At 30.6% G+C, this 24,143-nt stretch overlaps 1 protein-coding gene across 1 annotated transcript; it reads right to left on the reverse strand.

Moving 5' to 3' along the window:
* Positions 1-7,436: 7,436 nt before the first annotated feature.
* On the reverse strand, positions 7,437-23,536 carry LOC139521724 (sialin-like). Its single transcript, XM_071315286.1, has 10 exons — positions 23,353-23,536; positions 21,126-21,343; positions 20,695-20,934; positions 16,197-16,284; positions 15,449-15,544; positions 14,787-14,926; positions 13,515-13,664; positions 12,746-12,878; positions 11,700-11,941; positions 7,437-9,123 (listed from the first exon to the last, which is right to left on the reverse strand). Exons 1-10 carry the CDS (start codon positions 23,402-23,404, stop codon positions 8,920-8,922), a joined length of 1,563 nt encoding a protein of 520 aa, XP_071171387.1. The 5' UTR covers positions 23,405-23,536; the 3' UTR covers positions 7,437-8,919.
* Between the last annotated feature and the right edge of the window lie 607 nt (positions 23,537-24,143).

Consider the following 24,143-nt stretch of genomic DNA (forward strand, 5'->3'; position numbering starts at 1 on the left):
CTTTGGAATAAAAATGGATTTTGACACAGCAACAGTCATACCAAAGCTGAAGTCCTGAACGAACAATTTCAGTCTGTGTACACAAAAGAAGACTTGACCACAATGCCAGATAAAGGACCAACCTCATTTGAAAGCACGAATGACATCCAGATAAACGAAATTACCTTCATCAAGCTATTGAATGGACTTAACCAATACAAAAAGTCTGATCCAGACCAAATACCAACCTGGTTCCTGAACATGTGCCGCTGAGATCTCACCAGCACTCACCCTACTATTCCAGTATTCCATCAACTCGGGGACTGTAGCACCAGACTGGAGAGAGGCTCTTATTACACCGCTTTTAAGAAAGGAGGGTGCAATGTTCCATCAAATTACCAGCCAGTGTCCTTCACATCAGTTGTCAGCAAAGATCTTGAACATGTCATCCATTCAACCATCATGAGACATCTAGATAGCTTCAAGATTCTGACACATTGCAAACATGGATTCTGCACCAAAAGATCATACGAATCACAGCTGATTTCAACAATTTAAGGAATAGTAGAAAAACAGAAGACACGAAGAGATCAGGTTGATATAATACTTTTGAATTTTGACAAAGCTTTCGACACAGTACCACCTACATGACAACCAACTCGAAGTTGTGGACAGCAGCAACTATCTTAATAGGCGTCACTCACAGCGAAGATCTTACTTGAAAAAGCACAAAGAGATAATTCCCGCAAAAGCCACAAAAACTCTAGGATTCTTGTGTCTTTATTTCAGCGATTGTAGCAGAACAGTCCGAGAAACAAAATACAGATCCTTGGTCCGACCAACATTGGATTACGCATCTGCTGTATGGGACCAATACAAAGTCAAAGACATAAACTGCCTCGACAAATTACACAGAAGGGGACTCTGTTATGTTCAGTTTGGGGAAATTTATTACAAAAAGATTCAGATAGAATCATAAAACTTCAAAAAAGAGTAGCAAGAATTATACTGGAATGCGATATTTCTATTCCATCTAATTTCATGTTTTCTTCTTTAAAATGGCTATCTTTTACCAAAAGAATAAAATACCAACAATCAATTCTAATGTATAAAATTGTAAATGGGCTAACATCTGATTACTTAGCAATACTAAATATTGATGATGTGCAACGCCACAACTTACGATCTGTCTCTAATAATGATCTTTTTGTTCCAAGACCAAATACAAATTTTTATAAAAAATCTTTTCATTATTCTGCAACCAAAGTATGGAATAATTTACCACTCGAAATAAAAAAATGTCCTAATGTGGAATTATTCAAGAAACATAGTTATAATCATTTTCTTGAAAATTATATGCAAGTCAACTAATTTGTTTTCCTCTAACAAAACTATATCAAATATTGTCATTTATTACCCTTTGTATATTTCAATGATTGAATTGTGTATATACTAGTAATATATATTGTAAATTAATGTATGAATGTATGAATGTTAACTGTATGCATGTATTTTGTTTGAGGGCCTCAATGAAAATTAGACTATTTCTAATTGAGTTACCCTCTTTAAATAAAGAATTTATTATTATTATTATTATTATTATTATTATTATTATTATTATTATTATGTCTTAAAAGGGCATACGATACAGTTACAGAGAAGGTAATGACGTTGCTAACGTAAAATGTTATTTTCGCGACGTCAAACTATGACATATCGGGGAAAGATGCATTTTTCGACTATTTTTTATCATTCAAACTGATTTAATTTGAAAACGAGTACATGGACCCCTATTTTTTAAAACGACATTTTGTTTCATTTTGCAGGGAGATTATGTGGACCATATTTTATTAAACTGTAAATAGAGGATTTTTTTTAATTTTGATAAATATACAGCAAAAAAATACGATTTTTTCTTAATTCATGACCATTTGATAAATATGAGCTATTTCTGAATAAAAAAATGCATAATTTTTTAGGATACTTATAAAATACAAAAATTACAAATTATCTAACAAAAAACAATTTGTGTTTATCTTTTAACACAAAAAAGTTATGGCTTTCTTTCGAAAGGGGAAATACGGCAACAAATCCGAATTTTGAGCAAATATACAAAATTTCGACCTCATTTAACTTAAAAAGTAGCACATGAAGGTATATTTTTTATTACATATTTGATTTAAGCAGGCAAAAACTAGCCTATATGGAAATTTTCATCAAACTGTAAATACAGGATCAAAACTGTATCGTATGCCCTTAAGTAACTAAATGACTACTAAGACCAGCCTCCATGCAGCTGCATAAACCACCATTTGTAAAAAAAAAAAAATGGTGGTAGGGGTAAGAAAGCTATCACATTAATAATGCATTATTACTTCTTTAGTTTTATTTACCACATTGTTGAATTGTAGCATTAGCAAAAAGACATTCTAATTCGTGTACATCCTTCCATTAAAATAAAGTGAATGTTGTTTTATTTGTCCAATGAACCGCATTTAAGGGGTATTGGCTGTAAAATTCATGCTCACCCATTTGACTCGAATCATCATATTTAATTTAGAACATACTGAAACTATGTACAACTAATAAAACGTAAAAAAAATAAACAATTGACAATGCATGGACTTGATAATTTACATCGGTAGTTGTGTGTATTTCAGTGTATACGTAATCTAATTAACCACCAATTGACACCTGAAGAATGCAGACTTTCATATAACCAGTTATAACCATAAACCGTGTATAAACAGATAGCCCCACTTGCATTCTGATTTTTCTAGGTCTGTTTGATTTCTTTCTATAGGTTAAAAAGATAAGTAAATCATCATTATAAGAATCATTTGATTGTGGATCGAATCAGTCAATGAAATAGTTCACCGATGATTCACCTTTATGTTAACATTCTTTTCCTCTTAATAGCTGAACACGCCTAGTACATGCGTTACACATATCCAGTAAAGGGGTTAAATTTAAGTTCAAATGAATACAGACTCCCACCAGGTCCTTTTGAGCACACTGTGACAAACATTAACCACATTGCAACAAACGTTTAACAAAATATTAGTATAATATTCTGTTTTTATCAATACTTGAAACAAAAAGATTGGTATTTTAAATTTTTGTCTAAATCGTAGCTAATACTCTTTCAAAATCTTTTGAAAAGTAGATAAATTTCTGGTATCACGACCTCTGACCGACTGAAATTTTTCCTTATCTGCATGTTTGTAACCAAGCGATATTTGGCCTTTTTGATCTTTTTTTTTCAATGACCTTCAATTTCGTTATTTTTTTATTTAAGTGTCATTGCGATTCCTTTTGGAAATAAAACGCATGTCTGGCCTAAACATTTCATCCCAGGTATCCCAGGTATCTTAATGAGTTTATTTGAACAGCGATATAATACTCTTTTCTTTATGTATTCCCTTCTGTAGTCATAGCATTTACTAAGAAATTCATTTCCTGGTATATGAACTCAACTGCCTGCAATATGATTTGTGAACCATGAACCATTTTAAATCAACACAGCTCTCAAACTCTTTAAAATTATAAAACAAACAATGTGTTGTCAATATTTATTCAGAGCATCAAATCCTGAACTAAATGAAATTATCACATGTATGATCTGTATAAAAATAAATTACTTGTAGATTATTTCAAGTTAGTGTTATTATCACAGACAATTCAAATGCAATCTGATTAAAATAAAGATTCTGTATCCTTGCTTTTACCTGTCTGAAAATAGTGGAAGATGTATATCATTACAACAAAACCAGAGGATCTTGAAAGGTCTTGAACAGATATAAAATGCTAAGATCCTTGTGAGTAAAGCATAGACACGGAATATGCTGTAATATCAGATTGATATGAATGTCTTGTCTGATGCAAAATCATCATCAAGTGTATTGTAATTAGTTATCAAAAGTACCAGGATAACAATTTAAAAATGCCAGTGTCTACATAAGACTAGTCAGTGACACACACTGGATCACTCAGATCAAAATAGTTATTGAGTTAAACAAATACGAAGTTGACGAGCATTGAGGACATAAAACTTCAAAATGTAGTACTAAATAAGGTAATCTATGCGTAGAATAAGAAAATCTTTAGTATTTTGAAAAAATCATACTTTTTATAACCTATAATCTATGCGTAGAATAAGAAAATCTTTAGTATTTTGAAAAAATCATACTTTTTGTAACACCTATTCTGTAATGCTTTATTGAAAGTGCAGAATATTATTAATAAATTTTCACCCTATAAATAAAAACAAAATGTTATACTATATACAAAACTACCATTTCTGATCTGAAAAATGTACCACTGGATTGACTACTCTAAGAAAATTTAGCATGCTATAAAAATAAATATATATATTTTTCTTGCTAGATTGATTACTTTGAGAAAATTATTGAATATTATTCCAAAATCTTAAATCTTATTTTCATTATAACAAAATTACAATTAAGATTTATTTTAAAGACATTAAGATCTGTCGACTCCCATAAATAAAAATATTAATATTATCAAAACATACACACTTGCTCATTTAAGGTTTCTTTAGCCAATAGAAGCTGTAGAAGCTGGAGGGCAAAGAGTCACATGATGATGGTTTAAACATTTTCTAATGTCATAATAAATAAAACGTAATCTATACAATTAAACTGCTTAAAATTTTACTGGTAAAAAAATACATGTAAATGTTAAATGGATTTTTGTCACTGTAAACAAATTTCAGAAATAACATGCAAGTTTCATAAACACTTTTCCAAGTAAATTTTAAATGAAAAAAATTACAAGATAACTATATTCACATCATTTGTTTTCCTACATCATAATGCTGGAACTCAAGAAAAACTGATTGACCACCTGACCATTTTATAGATTGTAATCATTTTAACACTTTCAATTCAAAACTTTTTAAATCTGTAATATGTTTTCACCAAACGTTAGAAAGCTGAGTTGTGTTGGTAATACATTAAATAACAACAAGAATGTGTCCATAGTACAAGGACGCCCAAATCACACTATCATTTTCTATGTTCAGAGGACCTTGAAATTGGGGTAAAAACTCTAATTTGGCATTCAAATTAGAAAAATCATGTCATAAGGAACATGTGTACTACGTTTCAAGTTGATAGGACTTCAACTTCATCAAAAAATACCTTGACCAAAAATTTTAACCTGAAGCAGGCCAGACAGATGGACGGAGAAAGAGACAAATAGACGCACAGACCAGAAACATGATGCCCATAAATGGGACATAATAAATGTTTCATTTTTTTCTACAACATTTTTACATATATGCCATAGAAGGGGCATGATGAGTCCCTTAAATCGGGAAAATTGAAAATTGTCAAAATAATATTAATCTTACATCTGAAAAAAAAGTATTGCATTTCATTAATTAATCATAAATTAAAACTAGTAAAACTAATTTCAATGATTAAATGTATAAAATGCTTCCTTCATTACAAGTTTAATTCATTTCATGTGTGAAGGATTTCTGGTATAGATACAAACTAACATGGTTCATCAGTTGCATAATTTCAAAATATGCATTCTACATCTTGATTTTTCAGAAAACTGTCATAAATTATGAAAAATTCTGAAACAAATCAAGATATTTTAGATGCAAAACTATTGGACATTTTAGCATATGTTTTCTTCAAATTTTGACCACATTTTGATAGAGAAAAAATTTCAGAATTTTTGGGCCAAAATTCTGAGTTAGTGAACCAACTCCTTCCAGCAGAGTATTCAACTTTTTCAAGTGAGTTTATTTAAGTTTATAATTTTTTTTCACATGGAATGAATTTTATGCATTATTTGTAGATACATTTATATCATGAATACATTTATCAACATAAAGGTCTGCGCTTCTTTTGCATGGACAAAGATTGACGGATCCATAGGAGATATGAAGTTCACAAAACCCATGGAAACATTACAGGTTAAGTCATCAACTATCATTTTATAATACTTGTTTTAAATTTTTCTCTCATTAAAGTCATTGGTTAACAGAATTGTATGCATCTTTTAACACTATGAAAACACAGAAATTTGTCATTTTTAGGTAGTCAAATAACTTGGATAACAAAAATCAAGGAAAAAAACTCATAAAAATAGTAGAAGTCCCCTTTGCATAGAACATTTAAGAATAACAAGAAAAATATTTACATCTGGCATTAAATTTACAGATGCCATAAATGAGTATATAACAATAAAACTACCAGGATAAGTAAAAAGCATGCCTGCAGCCCCAAATAATTAGCAAGGCTATAACAATTAAAATATTATCAAAAACATGTCAATAAACCGAAACAAAATCAAATCAAAGAATAAAACAGCAAACTTCTATAATTATCTAATCAAAATGTACAGAAAATATGATTAACAAAAATATGTGTCCCTTAGACACAGTATTAACCCTGCTCAAATTAATACATTTCTATGTTCATTGAACAGTAAAATCTAGGTAAACCTGAATTTTGCATATATATTTTTAAAAGTTTTCATCATAATGAACATATTTACTATTCCAAGTAACAGAACATAATTTTATGATTAGAATGGATGCAAAATAATATTTATTTACAAGTTTTGCAATAAAACAAGTCCTTTTACTAGCAAAAAAAAACACAGGCAAGAAAATGTTAATTATGTGATGGGTGACAAGTCTTGGCTATTTCTCAACAAAATCACAATAACTGTTATCCAGGTACAAACAGTTCTTATTATGCAAAGATAAATTGATATGTGCAAACTGAAACACCCACTATCCATTGATTTTGTAATACAATTTTCATACTCTGCAAACTAAGCATTTATACAAATATGTAAAAAGGAAACAAGAAGCAAATATTTTAATATTATCTATAAAACAAATTCACAAGTGTATTGTAAAGATGCATGAAGCATTTCCATTTTAATTAAAATATTATTGTTATAAAAATTATTTTCCATTCTACAAACACACACTTGTTTCAATGGTTATCCCTTTTGATCGAAAACATTACAACATTCTTGATATCTATTTAAAAGAAAATGCTTTAACTCATGGTAAAATAATATAAAATTACATAAATGGGTTAAAAAATATTTTCAAAATAACAATTCCTAATGTTTTTACATAAAACAGGCAAGACATTTTGTACTTTGTGTGATGAAATGACAAGAATAGGCTATATCTCAGCACAAGTAGCACATTTAAAATGTTGAAAAAATTTATCATTGGTCTCGTTATTTATAAATAAATGATTATACAATAAAATGTCAATATTAACAATTAAACAAAAGCTGAACATTTCAGGTTTATAAGTATTTTCAGATCTCACTCATGATAATAAAATAATGTATATTAACAATAACAATAAAAATAAATCTTCAAGATATATGTAATCAGATAAAAAAATGTTAACTGATGTAGGTTTTTGGTAAACAATGTCAACAAACAATAAAAAAAAAAAAGATTTTTTCCAAAAATAACAACTTTAAAAATGTGAACATTATAACAGCAATGATAATGATGATGTTGCATAATAATTATTTCAAACAAAATAAATCTGATATGAACAACTATAAATCAAGTGTATGATACATCACTATTCAAACAATCCTATTATCAAAATGTTTAACTTGGGAATAACAATTGTGAAAATTGTCAGAATAAATGTGGCTTATCCTAACTTACAACATTTACAATTATTGTGAGAGTTGGTTAAATAATGTGTGATCTACTCTGTGATGATTGATGTTGACGTGATTTATATGCATGATTTGGCAGTGATGAAAAAAAATCTATAAATTATAATTGTACTGTTCTTACTGAATTATGAGATACTTGACAGTTTTGTACATAATAAGTGAATATATACATAAGTATTTAAATAAAATATATTTTTTTATAAAAATGGCACGATTATATAATTGCACAAATAAATAACTTCATTTATCTAAAACTTTGTGAAATTAGCATATACATGATATACCTTCCTAAAAATTTTATCTTAGAAAACTTTTACTTATGATATTTTTGCAAACAGTAAGTCTCAATGATCTGGGTGTGGCATAAAACTAAAGTGAAACCAGTTTTAAGAGACCACCCAACTAAGAGTTAAAAAGTTGTCTCATAAGATAGGTGATCTCTTTTACAGGTCCAATTTATATGAAATGCACTACAGGAGGATCTAAAAGTAATGATCTTTTAACACAGGTTTTTGCTTAATACAGGTGTAGGTTTAACTGTATTTACATAGTAAACAAACAAAACTTTGAACAAAAAAATATACCATACATGTACCAATTATTAAATATAACAAGAAAGCAAGAAGCATACATGTATAACAACATAAAAACAATTTCAAAATAAATGAGACAAAGTATTTATTTGTTTACCCTAAGCTGACTGATTTCATGTATTTTTCACACACTACTTACTTCGACTGATATGACTTTTTTCTATACAAAGGTTAAGGTTAAGTTTTCTATTAATATATTTCTTATTTTTAATACCAATATGTTGCATAGCATATACACTAAATAGCATTTTCTAAATATACAAGATTGCTGTACATCAAAAAAAGTTAAACGACATGCAATCATGTCAAAATGTATTAAAGCATACTAACTACAGTTCATTTCAATATAGACAAGTGCAAAACTCGTAAATAATTTATGCAATTTGAACTTCCTACATATAATTGATATTGAAATCAGCTGATAATGTGTGCATTTCCCTCTGGGACCTTTACCCTTTAACCTTAAAACATGAAGATGATCGAGCATTTATTACTACTTCCTAGATCTAGCATGTAATACTATTTCTTAGAGCTAGAATTGAATAATTCTACAAACATTAAGTTTTTCAAATATCTAGCGTTTAATACTATTCCTTAGAGCATGTAGAGATAGATTTGAATAATTCTACAATCATTTAGTTTTTCAAATATTAACATTATTATCCACTGGTGGTTTTTCTTCATCCATTTTCAATGGTTCCATTTCCACATTTAATTCCAGGTCCCTCTTTTCTCTTGCCCAATCTTGTAGCTCCCCACTACCAAATATTAAGTAAAACACAGCTCCAAAGGCATAAATAGCTGCAGCTATATAAAACACTTTCTGCCATTCATCTTGTGTCTGTGCCTAAAATGAAAATAAGATAAAAGATAAAATCATAAAAATACTGAACTCAGAGGAAAATCAATTCGGAAAGTCTATAATCACATGGCATAATCAAATAACAAAACGCATCAAAAACAAATGAACAAGATCTGTCATATTCCTGACTTGGTACAGGCATTTTCAAATGTAGAAAATTGTGGATTGAACCTGGTTATATAGCTAGCTAAACCTCTCACTTGTATGACAGTTGCATCAAATTCCATTATATTGTCACGATGCGTGAACAAAACAAACAGACACAATAGGTAAAAAAATAGGGGTACAGCAGTCAACATTCTGCATCTAAATCACTATAAAAACAACAAATGTAAGGAAGAAGCACAAAAAGGCATACATCAAATTTAACATCCTCATTTTGTTTATAATATACAATTTAATTTATCTATGTAAAATGCACCAATAAAGGATGGAGGGTTTTAAGTACTGGTGTAAAATTGCGCGTTTGAAATTCGCACAGGTAGACATGAAATAATTTTGTCATTCAAAGTATGACGGGATACATAAATACAGTCACGTAAAATAGATATAACAAAAACAGACTTAACAGTAAAAGTAATTATAATAATAAAATAATAGGGTGGTTCAAAGTATGATGAGATACAAAAGTAAAGATCACGTCAAATGTGTATCACAGAAAACAGATATAATAGTAAAAGTAATATTAATAAATAAAATATTTTTGTCATTCAAAGTATGACAAGATACATAGGTACAAAATGAATTGACATGAAATCCAGAGGTCCCAAACTTAAAGAAATTTAAAATCCTGACATCCCAAAATGGTTCATTCCCTCTATTCCCACTTTTTATAAATCTGGTAAGAAAAGGTTAAATTTCATGTGGGAATAGAAGGAAAACTTGTGCAAACAAAGGATTATACTGTACAAACATTTTTTAATCAACTGTTAATTGACCAGTGTTTTTTAATTATAAGAACAGGTAATAAGTTATTTTTGCATCTGTATGAATTCTGGTTTTTTTTAAACAAAATAAATAATGAAGTAAAGTTAACAGTTTTCACCCATTATTTTATATCTTTGATTATTGGTCCAAGTAATCATATTTAAAAGTATACTTTTATTCCACATCTTAAGCCAACAGGAATCACCAAAAGCATTAAATTATCGTTTATTTAAAGTTACTTTGGAGTTTGAGAAATATTTATTTTGGATGACCGGCATATATCCTTATTTCTTAAATTTGGAACTTTGAACATGATATCTCCAATAGAAACTGGAAGATGACAAAACATAGAAAGAGAAAACAGAAAATGTGTATTGTGTAATTCAGATGCCATTGGTGATAAATACCATTTCATTTTTAATTGTTCAGCTTTCGATAATTGTAGAAAACAACGTATTGCATTTTACAATAGAAATAGAACAAACACATTGAAGTTTTATGACTTAATTAATTTCCCCAAATGTACAGAACTGAACGAACTTTGTAAACTTATTAAGGAGAACAATAACAAATTGAACTTTTCTGGGTGAACAAATGTGAATGCCTCTATCTACTTTCGTACATAATTTATTTATGTAAGTGTATTGAAATATGTATAATTATCTCTATACCTTTCTGTAATTTGGTTTGTGAGAATAAAGATATATATACTTGGTTATAATATTATTTATATAATGATTTATTAGTAAAGCAGACAATTTTTTAAAGTTACAAATTCAAAAATTTTAAAATAAATCTGACTCCAATCTATTTATCATATTTTTCATTATTTTTAAGTACAAATTCAAAAGTTTAAAAATAAATCTAACTCCAATCTATTTATCATAATTTTTCTCTATTTTTGAGTTTTTATTTGATGAAAAAAGAAACATATTACAAATAAACAAGATATTATACCTAAACAACCGCCAAATATGTTATGCTTTAAAAAAAATACAGGTAAATCTTAGGTAAAATTCTAATTAACCCTGATTGTTATAAAAACAAATTATTTATCAAAACATCTATTGTTATTTGCAAGTGGGAATAGAAGGAATAGTATTTTTAAAAAGTGGGAATAGGAGGAAGACACCCCCAAAATTTGAAAAAAGAATTCCCTGATCCCGAAAGGACCAATCCTGAAATCCTGAGCTTAAAAACACCCGATCCCGGAGTCCTGATAAGGGTCCTACCACCCCCTATTGTACTATCAATTATCAATAGTCTATTCAGTAATAATCCACTAATGAATCAGGGTGTAACTAATAATTGATAAAAGACAATTTTTTTCTTAAAATCAAAACTTAAACTTTCCTGTACATAATTTTTTTTATTTGTTATCGTTTAATTATGTAATGCAAATTCAATAAAATGCATAGATTAAAAAAACATATAAAAAGTGTAACAGATAAAGATACAAGGAGAGATAATAATTATTCAAATAATTATACACCTCAATCAAACAACTGAATGGCAAGTTCATTTACAAATTCACTTTTTGTAATTTTATGTACATCATACATTTTTTAAAACTGCATGATTCATATGAGCACTCAGCTTCATTAATTAATACATCTATATATTTATTTCCTTACCTTATTAGTGATAGCACCTACAACTGAAGGTGATATAAATCCAGTTACTGATGCTATAGAATTACTGATTCCAAACAATATACCAGCATATGGTGGGGCTATATCCACATGATTGATAAGGTAGCCACTGTACTGGAATCCTGTCAGACTGACAGCAAGGATGAGCAATACTATAGCAAGAGTGGGAGTGGTACAGTCTACATATCCTAAACAAATCAGCATTAGTGCTGGTACAATTTTACCTGAAATAAAAGCATGTAGTGTAAATGTAAAGAAACTGACAATTTTGAAACTATTTGCAACATAACAAAACAAAAACAAAACAAAACAAATGAACCCCCTCCCCACTGTTGGTTTACAGAAGATAAAATTAAGCATTAGGCCTTTGTTAGACTTTTTTGTTTTTTTAAGTTTAGTTCCATTCATACATTTTGGAGTTCAAGTGTGACATCCATTTTTTCTGAACTAGTACACATCTTTATCTCAAGTCCAGTTGATGCATCCCTCCGTATGTGGGATTTTCTCTTGGTGTTGAAGACCCATTGGTGGCCTTGGGTTGTTTTCTGCTCTTTTGTTAAGTTGTTGTCTCTTGACACATTCACTGTTTCAACTCTCAATTTTACTAAAACATAAATCCATAATAATTTTGGGTTCATTGTTACTGGTATATTTCGATCACTGAAAACTATTGTTTAGAAGCCAGCTGAAGCCGACCATGGGTGCGGGATATTCTTGCAGAATAGGGGACCCATTGATGAACTTGGGCTGTTTTCTGCTTTTTATTCGAGCTTTTGCTTCTTTGACACATTCCATGTTTCCATTCTCAATTCTAATTCTATCAACATTTTTAGCTAATCTATATATATCTTATCATAACCTTCATGTTCTCTTTCTTTCAAAATTATCAACACTTGTATTTAACCAGCTAGAACACAATATTGACAGTAGTAGGCAACATTTTCATTTTTTATCTAGTAGTTTTTTTTGTGTTTTTTTTTTCAATGAAACTACACCAAATATCATTATTGTTACGTTGATAAGCTTACCAAAAGAATCAAATATTTTTCTAGTCATAGTTGTATTCATAAAACGTCTTTCCCTGAAGAAATCTGCCATCCAACCAGCAATGTTAATCATTGCCCAGAAAGCTACATATGGTAAAGCTGAGTAAAGTCCATTCTAAAAAAGACAATCGTTCAAACATGTAAAATGTACAAGAAATAGCACATAACACAATATCCTTCAAGGAAATCAATTTTATCAAAAGAGAAAATGAACCCCCTTTTCCTATGACACACATTTGATCAGTTCTTTTTGTCTAATTGTTGTCTTTATGGCTTTTAAATTGTATCACAACTGACAGAGAACAATGTTTACCTTATATAATTAATGTTAGGAGTGTACACAAAGCATGTGATTCACTTTACATGTTCATGTTTTCAATGTGTTTTTTTTTGTATGCTGGTTAATGATAAATTTTGAATCTTGACATGCATGTAAGACGTTGTAGAATTGCAAAAGTTGGCCTTTATAAATACTTCACCATCAAGAATGGTATATTGGAAAATTATTTTTGGAATAATTCACTATTATGTATTTATAGAATAACTAATCGAAGAATTCAAATAGGGAAAAATACATTCATTGCAACCAATGTAATAAGTTAATATAATAAATGCTAACAGAATTAATATCCAGTTTCAAAACTTCAAACATTTCAAAAATTGATCAGATAATTTGGTGTAAACTTACAGAGGTATTATTGAATCATAAAATTCATGCATGTTAGCTGATCTAAACATTGGGTAAACTTACTGATGTTATATCCAGTTTTAAGACTTCACTCATGTATGTTGGTATATTTGTTAGTAATGTATACGCTCCCCAGTCTGATGTTATATTAGATACAACTATTGCTAGAACTGGTAGTGAAGTCAATATACTCTTCCATGGGACATCTAAGTCCTAAAAAGACATTTCCATCTTTTATAAAAATGTTAGCACATGAGTCATTGGAAAAACAGAAGTAAATTGAAAAGAAAAAGTGAACAAATAAAACTACCTATTGAAATAATTGCAACTCCTGTGAAGGTTTTAATATCTCTTCAAAATTTAGATTTGAGTTTCTGTTTTTTCTTTTATTTAACAAATAAATTACTACATACACTGCACAAGCGTTTGTTCTCTCATTATTCCAGGGCTTGTGTTTTCTAGAATGATTTCCTTGATGGACGGTAACTGCTTTCAAGGAAGTTACAGCATCGAAGTTTCCAAAAGGCACAGTTAAAGTCATTCCATCAGAAGGTTTATGCCATTATGATTTTGTTGACTGAATGAAATATCTGTATCACAGATGACCAGGGATATTTCTACTTGTTGTAACCATAATCATGTACTCTTTACTTTGAATTGTGACATCCCCTGGATGAAACCTATCACATATTTTACTTGCAATGAGTAACAATACAGGTGCTAAAATTGAACCAAGACCTGCTAACCCTTCCTGAGCACTTGAATATATCCCTGGATTTGGTGGGTTTTGTGTTGAATATATCCCTGGATTTGGTGGGTTTTGTATTGAATATATCCCTGGATTTTGGTGGGTTTTGTGTTGAATATATCCCTGGATTTGGTGGGTTTTGTGTTGAATATATCCCTGGATTTGGTGGGTTTTGTGTTGAATATATCCCTGGATTTGGTGGGTTTTGTGTTGATTATATCCCTGGATTTGGTGGGTTTTGTGTTGATTATATCCCTGGATTTGGTGGGTTTTGTGTTGATTATATCCCTGGATTTGGTGGGTTTTGTGTTGAATATATCCCTGGATTTGGTGGGTTTTGTGTTGAATATATCCCTGGATTTGGTGGGTTTTGTGTTGAATATATCCCTGGATATGGTGGGTTTTGTGTTGATTATATCCCTGGATTTGGTGGGTTTTGTGTTGATTATATCCCTGGATTTGGTGGGTTTTGTGTTGATTATATCCCTGGATTTGGTGGGTTTTGTGTTGCTTAATCTTTAGTTTTCTGTGTAGTATTTTAGTTATATATTGATTGCTGTAAATGCTAATGATTTTTTATATCTTACTTTGCCTGTTTCAGCATGACGACTTTCTGCCAAGGACATAACAATATATTCCTGCTCAATCTTAGAAATTCTTTTATGTTCCATTGGATTATCACTGACTAAAAGCATCCACAGCACAAACCAGACAAAATTAACTGTCCCTGAAATTACATACAAATATTTTGGAAACCAGGAATATATAACTGATGAACAATTCTGACTTCTTTTTACTGATTTTCCTCCCTTTAATTACATTAGTACATGGACATTCTAATGCCAATTATTAAATTCCGAACAACCTCATTAGAATAACATTTTTTCTTGATTGTTTAATGTACTACTATTGTTACCAGCAACCATTGAAGTGATAAAATTCAGAACATGATATATGTATATATGTATATGATTATAGATGTTAATGAAATAACAATAACTTACATTAATGTCAAGATTGTTAACCAATATTAAACAATAATATTAAGGGTTTGCAAAGATAAATTTATTTTCAACATTTCATGCACAAAAAAACAATCAAACAGTATTTTGTTATGAAAAATCTATATCTTATCATTTTATGAATGATATTTTCATCACTCTAAATACAAAACAAAAACTAATCTATCTTTTGTTTTAAAAGTAGAAACAAATTGACAGGTCACTTACATTGTAGAATTAAAACTCACCCAATACATAAAAGATGGATGGCCAGCCTCCTGCAAATCCATATTTACATAAAACAGCTGCTAATGGAAAGGTTATTACATTACCAACTTGTGCTCCTGCAAAATAATATACCAATCAAACCATTAATACAATTCTAAATGTATGTACCGGTATATAAATAAATAAACTCATCATATATAAATACCAGAATCAAACTTTTATATCTGGGCCAGACCTGTGTTTCATCTACAAAATTACTTGTACCTTTAATGACATACAAGTAAGGTAAAATTGTCATCTCTCTTTTTGGTGGTTAAGACATAAATAATAAATGAAGAATGTGTCTCAGAATGTTTCTAGACCTTTGGAACCTAAACTATATGTACAAATGATGAAATATTTTAGATTTACTAAAACTTGTAAAATTTTGATAAAAACTTTGTAACCTGATTTGATTGGCTGAATATTGTTGATTATGACTATATCCTATTTTGAATTGCTAGAAAATTTTAAGAAATGCACTATTTTTTCTGTCAATATATATATAACAAACTCATGTGATAATGGTAAAGTTTACATAAGACAAAAAAAATGTTTTTCGTGCTTCAATTGTGTACGAGTATTTATGCTTTTAGTTGATATATATATATATATATGATTTAAGTATTAAAAAATCTAATCATAAGACAAGAGAAATAAATATATATATATAATACTATACCTAGAACTTTAATATCCAATGAAGAGGGAGATTTTATAACATTATACCTGCATAAGTAAAAGCTGTAAGTTTACTTCTCTCCATAGGTGGTGCCCAGTTACCCCACAAAGCATGCATGGCTGGAAATACTGCACCCTACAATACAGACATCCAGTATAACAAAACTAGAGGCTTTTTACTGTGTTGCTCATCTTGGTCTATGTGCATATTAAACAAAGGACAGAGATGGATTCATGACAATATTGTGTTTTGGTGATGGTGATGTGTTTGTAGATATTACTTTACTGAACACTCTTGCTGTTAACAATATGTATATATCTATCTATAATGCACTTTGCCCAGTAGTTAGAGAGAAAAACATTTTGTAAAAATTTACCAAAATTTACAAAATTTATGAAAATTGACTATAAAGGGCAACAACTCATTAAGGGGGTTCACGGGTCTAAATCATTTATATAGGATTTCTCTATATTTTTTTATAAATGAACTTTATCTTATAGTTAATAGAAAAATAAAATAAAAAAGTGGGGTCACCATTCATTTGCGCTCACAATCTGCCTACATTTTTGTAAAGGTGTTTTTTTTCTGTTGAAGTAATAGGAGAAATAAAGGTAATATCGAAATAAAAAAAGAAATTTATTACAGAAATCACTCAAATTTTACAATAATTTAGTTTAAGTACAGCTTATATGGAAATTATGTTAAAAAAGATAGGTCACCGATGAGTTGAAAAAGATATTTCAATTTTAAAGCCAAAAAAATGGCATTTTTCCACCAAAGGGAGATAATTTAGAACTTTTTCAATGATGTATACATTTTAAAAGTAATCTGGGGCCAACACGAATTGATTGTTTTGAAAGATTTTTGTACCATATGATAAAGTAACAATTACAAAAGGAAATAAATAAAATTAAATCTGTAATGAAAAACAAATGTTTGATTTTTTTCTGAAATTTTTATACCCTCGAGCCTCCTTAAGGGGTCAATTGACCATTTTGCTCTTGTTGACTTATTTTTAGATCTTACTTTGCTGAACATTATTTCTGTTTTAAGTTTATCTATAATAATATTCAAGATAATAACCAAAAACGGCAAAATTTTCTTAAAATTACCAGTTCAAGGGCGGCAACACAACAACCGGTTGTCCTATTCATCTGAAAATTTCAGACCAGATAGAAATTGACTTGATAAACAATTTTACTCATTTAGATTTGCTCTAAATGCTTTGGTTTCAGAGTTATAAGCCAAAATCTACATTTTACCCCTATGTTCTATTTTAAGCCATGGCGGCCATCATGGTTGGCTGGCTGGGTCATTAGACACAATTTTTGAACTAGATACCCCTATGATGATTATGGTCAAGTTTTGTTAAATTTGGCCCAGTAGTTTTAGAGGAGAAGATTTTTGTAAAAGTGAACAGACGACGCCGGACGACGACAGATGACAGATGACAAGGGAGGAGAAAAGCTCACTTGGCCCTTGGGGCCAGGTGAGCTAAAAACCAGACTGCATATATTATGAGGGCAATTTTTCTAAATAATGTATTTCAATATCATAGGAAAGTTTAGACATGAGAGAATGGGCTACATGTATTTTACATATAACTGTCTAATAGTGATATTATTGCAAATCAGCAAACAAAAGTCTATTTAATTCTTTTACGGTAAAATAAATTGACATTGTATTTTTTGTCATCCTTACTGCATTAACAACCGAAAGAATAGGCTTATACTTTTATAAATGGACATACATACAAATCACCATATCAACCTTCTCTTTGTTCTTAACTTAAGACTCCAAAAACACTTGCTACAGTAATCTTATATGTACATGTATACAACTAATGTGTGTGTGTAAAGTAATATTGAAATTCAATGTAATAAAATTTGAAATCAAGTAATAGATCTCTCTAATGCAAAGCTCTGATTCCTTGTCTAGATTAGGCTTATTGAGAGGCACATCTAGTGAAGTAAAATTAGTACTGTTTATGCTATTGAAAATAAATAGGTAATGTGTCCATGGGACACAAATGATACCCCCGCCAACTCTAGAACGGTTCAAGTGACACCCCAAAAAACTTATCTGTGTTTTGTGGTAATAAGCCTTGTGTATAAGTTTCAAACGATTTGGTTGAGGCTAACTAGAATGGAAACAGAAAATTCAGCAATTTTACATTTGTAAACATAACTCTAGAATGGTTAAAGTGACACCAGCAAAATTAAAGTTTGATCTGTATTTTGTGGTAATAAGCATTATGTATTATGTTTAAGTTTCATAACATTTGGTTGAGTCAAACTAAAGTTAGAAAACGGACATGAAAAATTCAGCAATTTTTCTTTTATTAAAGGGGCATAACTCTAGAATGGTTCAGGAAAAGCCACCAGAACATAGACTGACACGGGTAAAACTTAATGCCCCCTCTGCTACGGCAGGGGCATAAACTAGAGGCTCTCAAGAGCCTGTATCGCTCACCTGACTCTACTTGGGTTTTTGAAATCATATAAAAAAAAGATAAAATTTGGCTACAAAGTTACAACACTTGGTCAGCACCTCATAAGGAACATTCATGCTATGTAGGGTTTCATTCCATTCAGTGGTTCTCTAAAAGAAGACTTTTGTATGCATTTCCCATAGGGTCCTATGTTAAACTAAGCCCCCGCTGGCGGCCATCTTGGATGATGGATCAGCTACAAAGTAACAACACTTGGTCAGCATCTCATAAGAAACATTAACGCTATGCTTGATTTCATTCCATTCAGTAGTTCTCTAAAAGAAGAAATTTGAATGTATTTCCCATAGGGTCCTATGTTAAACTAAGACCCCCCACTGGTGGCCATCTTGGATGTTTGATGGATGACAAAGTAACAACACTTGGTCAGCAACTCATTAGGAACATTCATGCTATGTTTTGTTTCATTCCATTTAATGGTTCTCTAAAAGAAGTCATTTGTATGCAATTCCCATAGGGTCCAACGTTAAACTAAGTTCCCCGCTGGCGGCCATCTTGGATGATGGATTGGCTACAAAGTAACAATACTTGGTCAGCACCTCATAAGGAACATTCGTGCCATGTTTGGTTTCATTCCATTCAGTGGTTCTCTAGAAGAAGTTCAAAATGTAAAATGTTATTGACGACGACAACAACGACCGAGGACGATGGACGCCAAGTGATGAGAAAAGCTCACTTGCTAAAAAATCAAAGAGCAGATTGCTCTGAGGGATACCATTGCCGTTGTTTCATTGACACATGTATACATGTAGCTGGATAATATTATTTTCAAAACTAATTTAACTGCACATTTAAGAAATCATTTAAAATAGTTACAAAATAGGCAATCACGGATAAAAGTGTATGAACAATGTAATCAGGCCTATGTTTTATTTTTGTACTATCAATTCCAAGTTTACTTTCCACAGCAGTCACTGAGACTCAGACTGAGAGAAGGTATTTCACTTCGTATCTTATCACCTATTTTCCTACGTTAATTCTAGGAGGAACCCCATTCCTAACTCTTTAAATATTTAATTTCCTTTGGGTCAGTGATCATGACTCCTTTCCGTACACATTTATTGGTTTAAAATGCGATCGTTTTTAATATAATACAACGTTCATTGACAGAACAACTAATACTTGACGTGTTGTTTTGATTCAGAATTCACGGAAGTTACTTCCGGAAGGGAGACAACTCGAAATGATAATATGGAAGACTCCATTTCGCCTGAAGGGGTGTTCTACGATGGGGACTACATTTATTTTAATTTAAATGATGCATATGATTTAAAATTATGCAACAACAATAACCTTCAATAGCAGACATACATAGAAAAGATCCCATGAGTTATAAATCAATTAATTGAGTGGAGAATCCAGAGCAACCATTCAATCTAAAACCCCTTGAGGTCAAGAAAACTATACGCATTCGCATAATTTCCAAAACAAACCCTGGAGCAAGAACGTATATTAAATGTTTATTAAACGACCTAGATGGTTTTCTATTTCTTTATGGAAGTACAATCTCAAATATCAGTTGCATAACAGTAACACATAAGACAAACTCCACTTCAGTTCTTAATTACTTAAATGACAGAAATAGATTTATCGGAATTCAGAGAACTCTCGCATTTTATCCAAACTGGGAATTCCCTCTGACGTGTTTCTAAATTTATAAAAATACTAAATATAAATACTGCTTAATTCTGATTTTCCGTGTTGTTTAAAACACGCATATAAGTCAAGGGAATTATCAAACATGAAGATTATGAAAAGAACATTATAGGAAAGTTGTTTAAGTTCAATCCCTTTGTTTGTTTTTACCTTTCAAAGCAAGACAATCATAAGAATCTGAGATGTTCCTAAATGTTTAGAATAAAATGATTGACGTGAGGGCAATGCTCTGAGCCACCGGTATAAGTCTACAGATTGCTTGAAAGCAATCATATCCCAAAAATGATACAGAAAACATTACAATTACAGTAAAAAAATCTTCTATTCATTGTAATCTACAATGCTTACTGCATCTCCTTAAACATAACATACATACTTACTGAAGAAAACCCAACAAGAATTCTAAGTACAATTAGTAATGTACCAGAACGATTAACATTTGCTGCTAATGGAGTGAATAATGTAGCTATTGTGGCCATACACATACTCCATCCAAATACTCTTTTGCCACCAAATTTTGTGGCCAGCCAGCCACCAGGTATCTGAGTAGCTAGGTATCCCCAGAAAAAAGCCCCAAGAATAAATCCTTGTTCTGTTTTATCCCATATATATTCACCATCCTGAAATGGAGAGAGAAACTTTTAATAAATTACCTATAACAGCTGTGCAAGGATCAGTGGGTCTCAATTTTTATTTCTATTATTCATGTTATTACTTTATTTTCTGTATTAAAAATGTTTAGTCTTTTTTTTATATTTTGTTTTCAACTTTTAATTCTTAAGAATTGTTCAATACATATAATTGTATTTACCTCAAAGTTACTAGTACCTGAAGTATTTAGACCAAAGCCACATCCAACCTCATTCTTTGTAACATTTCCATTTTGGTCTTGGGAGTTTGTCTGTATGGCTGTTCTGTTCACCATACACACAATGGCGACACTCATGTTCACACGTAAGGCATATACATTGATAAATCCAAAGAAGCCCAGAATAGCCAGACCAAGGCGACTGGATGTCCACCATGGAACTAAAATAGAACATATCTTTACATTAGCATGATTAGAAATTATAAAAGTATTAAAATAAATTAAATTCCACCAATAAAATACTGGAATACTACATGTACTATAAAATAACCAAAGGTTTTTCCAATGTCTGTTTTAATTTGTAATAAAATATACATTTTTTTAGTATATAAACACAACAAGTTAACATCAAAACACTTTATTCATAACTACCAACAGCCATAATGACACTACCAATGGTTCTTTCTCTTAAAATTCTGATGGAAGGTTCAAGGAACATGTCTTTCATGATTTTGGGCAAAAATATATTCTGAAAAAAATACTGACGGTCACAGACTGCATTTTGTTATAATAGCAGTATCAGTTTTGTGTTTAAGATTTGTCCGAACCCTTCGATATAGTTGAAAATATGCCAACATGATGTGGTTAACAGACTACCAGAGCCAATCACCCTCCTAGTAAACACCCCAAAACAGAATTGGAATGTTTCATCATATTTTGCGTTCATAGACCACAAGATACATGTAATGGAACTGGAGTCGTGTTATATCATCAGAAAATAGCTACTTTGCACAATATCTGCTTCCCTGTTAGTGTTGTAGGAAATATAACCAACAAACAAATCGCAACATTGTCTGAAACACAAGATTGACTTGGCATTTAATTTAGACGAATTTAATTGTGAGGTCGCTCAATGCTAACATACTGGTGTATAGCACATGGCGATCAGATGCCAACTTTGCTGTGTGAGACACTAGATGCTGTTAGCCTAGTGCTGTATCCTTTTGTGAATAATATTTTGAGGATTATTTACATGTAGACAATGCAGGTAACAAGTGCTACTGCAAAAAGATTGTTCAGTGGACTTCGTCAGTAGAAAACATATGTAAGATCAACCATGAATAACGACCGATAGGTGAGAATATTGACAAACCAATGGAGAAGTTCATTTTTGCTAAGACCCAAAGATAGATTTCAGTCATCACGATGAACTGTTAAATCTACAGGCCCAGAGCTAAATTTAAAAAAAAATTTAGTTAGATTCTGTTGGCCTGCATGGCCTGTAGATATGATTTTTACAGGCCGAGAGCAATTTCACAAGCCTGGCCAAGCGTGAAGACTGAGATTTTGGACAATTTTGAGTAAATTCCGTGTGTTCCATATGCATGATTTACATTATTCAAAAGAATTGTGAAATAGTTTTGCATTCATGAATTATCTAAGTCCTATCACATTAGCATCTCTGTTACTCCTGTAAACCAAGATGACTGAAAACTTAAAAACTATCAATTTCTGTATAAAATGGTCCTAAAAATGTGCAGATAAGCATGTACATTGTACATCATTTAAGTCTAGCTACTCCACTGTTTCCTGTAAACAAAATAATGGCAATTTATCTGCAAGACGTCTTTATTGTAAATTTTACTGGAAAATCAAAATGAGTGCTATTTGTGACAATATAACCATGATAATAAATTATTTAAAGCAAGTATGTAAACAAGAAAAGTCTTTTTCATTGCAATATTGGTAATTAATCCTAATTTAAAACTGTAGCTAAAAAAAAAAAGCCAAGAATTTTTAGGGTCTTTTCTTTTGGACCCTTTTTTTTAAAACAAATTATTCCTACATGTATTATGGTAAATACAGGCGCGGATCCAGAGGGGGGGTTCCGGGGGTTGGAACCCCCCTTTTTTTGGACGATCAATGCATTTGAATGGGGACATGTAATTGGAACCCCCCCCCTTTGTCCTGGGTTAGGAACCCCCCTTTTTAAAATGGCTGGATCCGCCCCTGAAATATAACATTTACCAATTAATTCATAATCATATATATAGTTCAAATACTCTTTTAATACTTTGTCTGAGCTAAAACTTTATAGACGGTATTAGTTGACTTTATACTGGCATTTGTTATAATGAACTTTTATTTGTTGACATGTTGTCACTTTAAATTTCGACTTTTGACAAGTTATTCAACTGTTCAACTTGTTGATTTATACAATATATCTTACCTGAAATGGGGTCAATTGTAGTTTCTGACAGGTTATATTGTGCTTTGGTCATCTTTTCCTATCACCCGATCGAACTTGTTTCAAAAAAACATTTGGGTACCAAAAAATAACTGCAACGTGGGTATGTTGATGATGCAACTACAACTAGCATTAGTGAAGGAAAAACCTCGAAACAATCCGAATAAAGCTAATTACCCTGGGAGCCTTGAACTATCTCACATACACAAAATAGGAATTATTCTGCGGTACCAGGTTAAAAATGTATGGCGTGCAGTTTTATCAAAATTATTTTCAATCATATATTACGGCAAAAGAGACTAGGACTTGGGACGGTCCAACGATTTACAGAGAAAAGAGCGACGATTTACAGAAAAGAACCGAAAAGGACCAAAAAGAAGAAAAAAGAACATACACATATATATAATATTTATTTTATAATCAATGAATATATACACGAAATTTTAATTTTGTTTAAAATTCCTCGTTATAAACGCATAAATCAAACTTATATTTTCTATTACAGGGATATGTGGACACATTAAAGAAGACAAAATGACTTCAGTGTTTTTTTCCCAAGGATTTGTATATCTTACTATACAAATCCTTGGTTTATAGTAATATATTTTTTTTTTAAATATATATATAATATATATATGATAAATTATCATTTATTTTTTTTATCAAGAATTTGGATTTTAATCTTATCATTAAAATATTAGTTATGAGCAAATTCTATATTTTAAATACTAATATGTTGATACACTTTGCGGTAAAGATAAATGAAAATCAAA

Source organism: Mytilus edulis, chromosome 4 (assembly GCF_963676685.1).
Source record: "Mytilus edulis chromosome 4, xbMytEdul2.2, whole genome shotgun sequence".
NCBI classification, from domain to species: domain Eukaryota; kingdom Metazoa; phylum Mollusca; class Bivalvia; order Mytilida; family Mytilidae; genus Mytilus; species Mytilus edulis.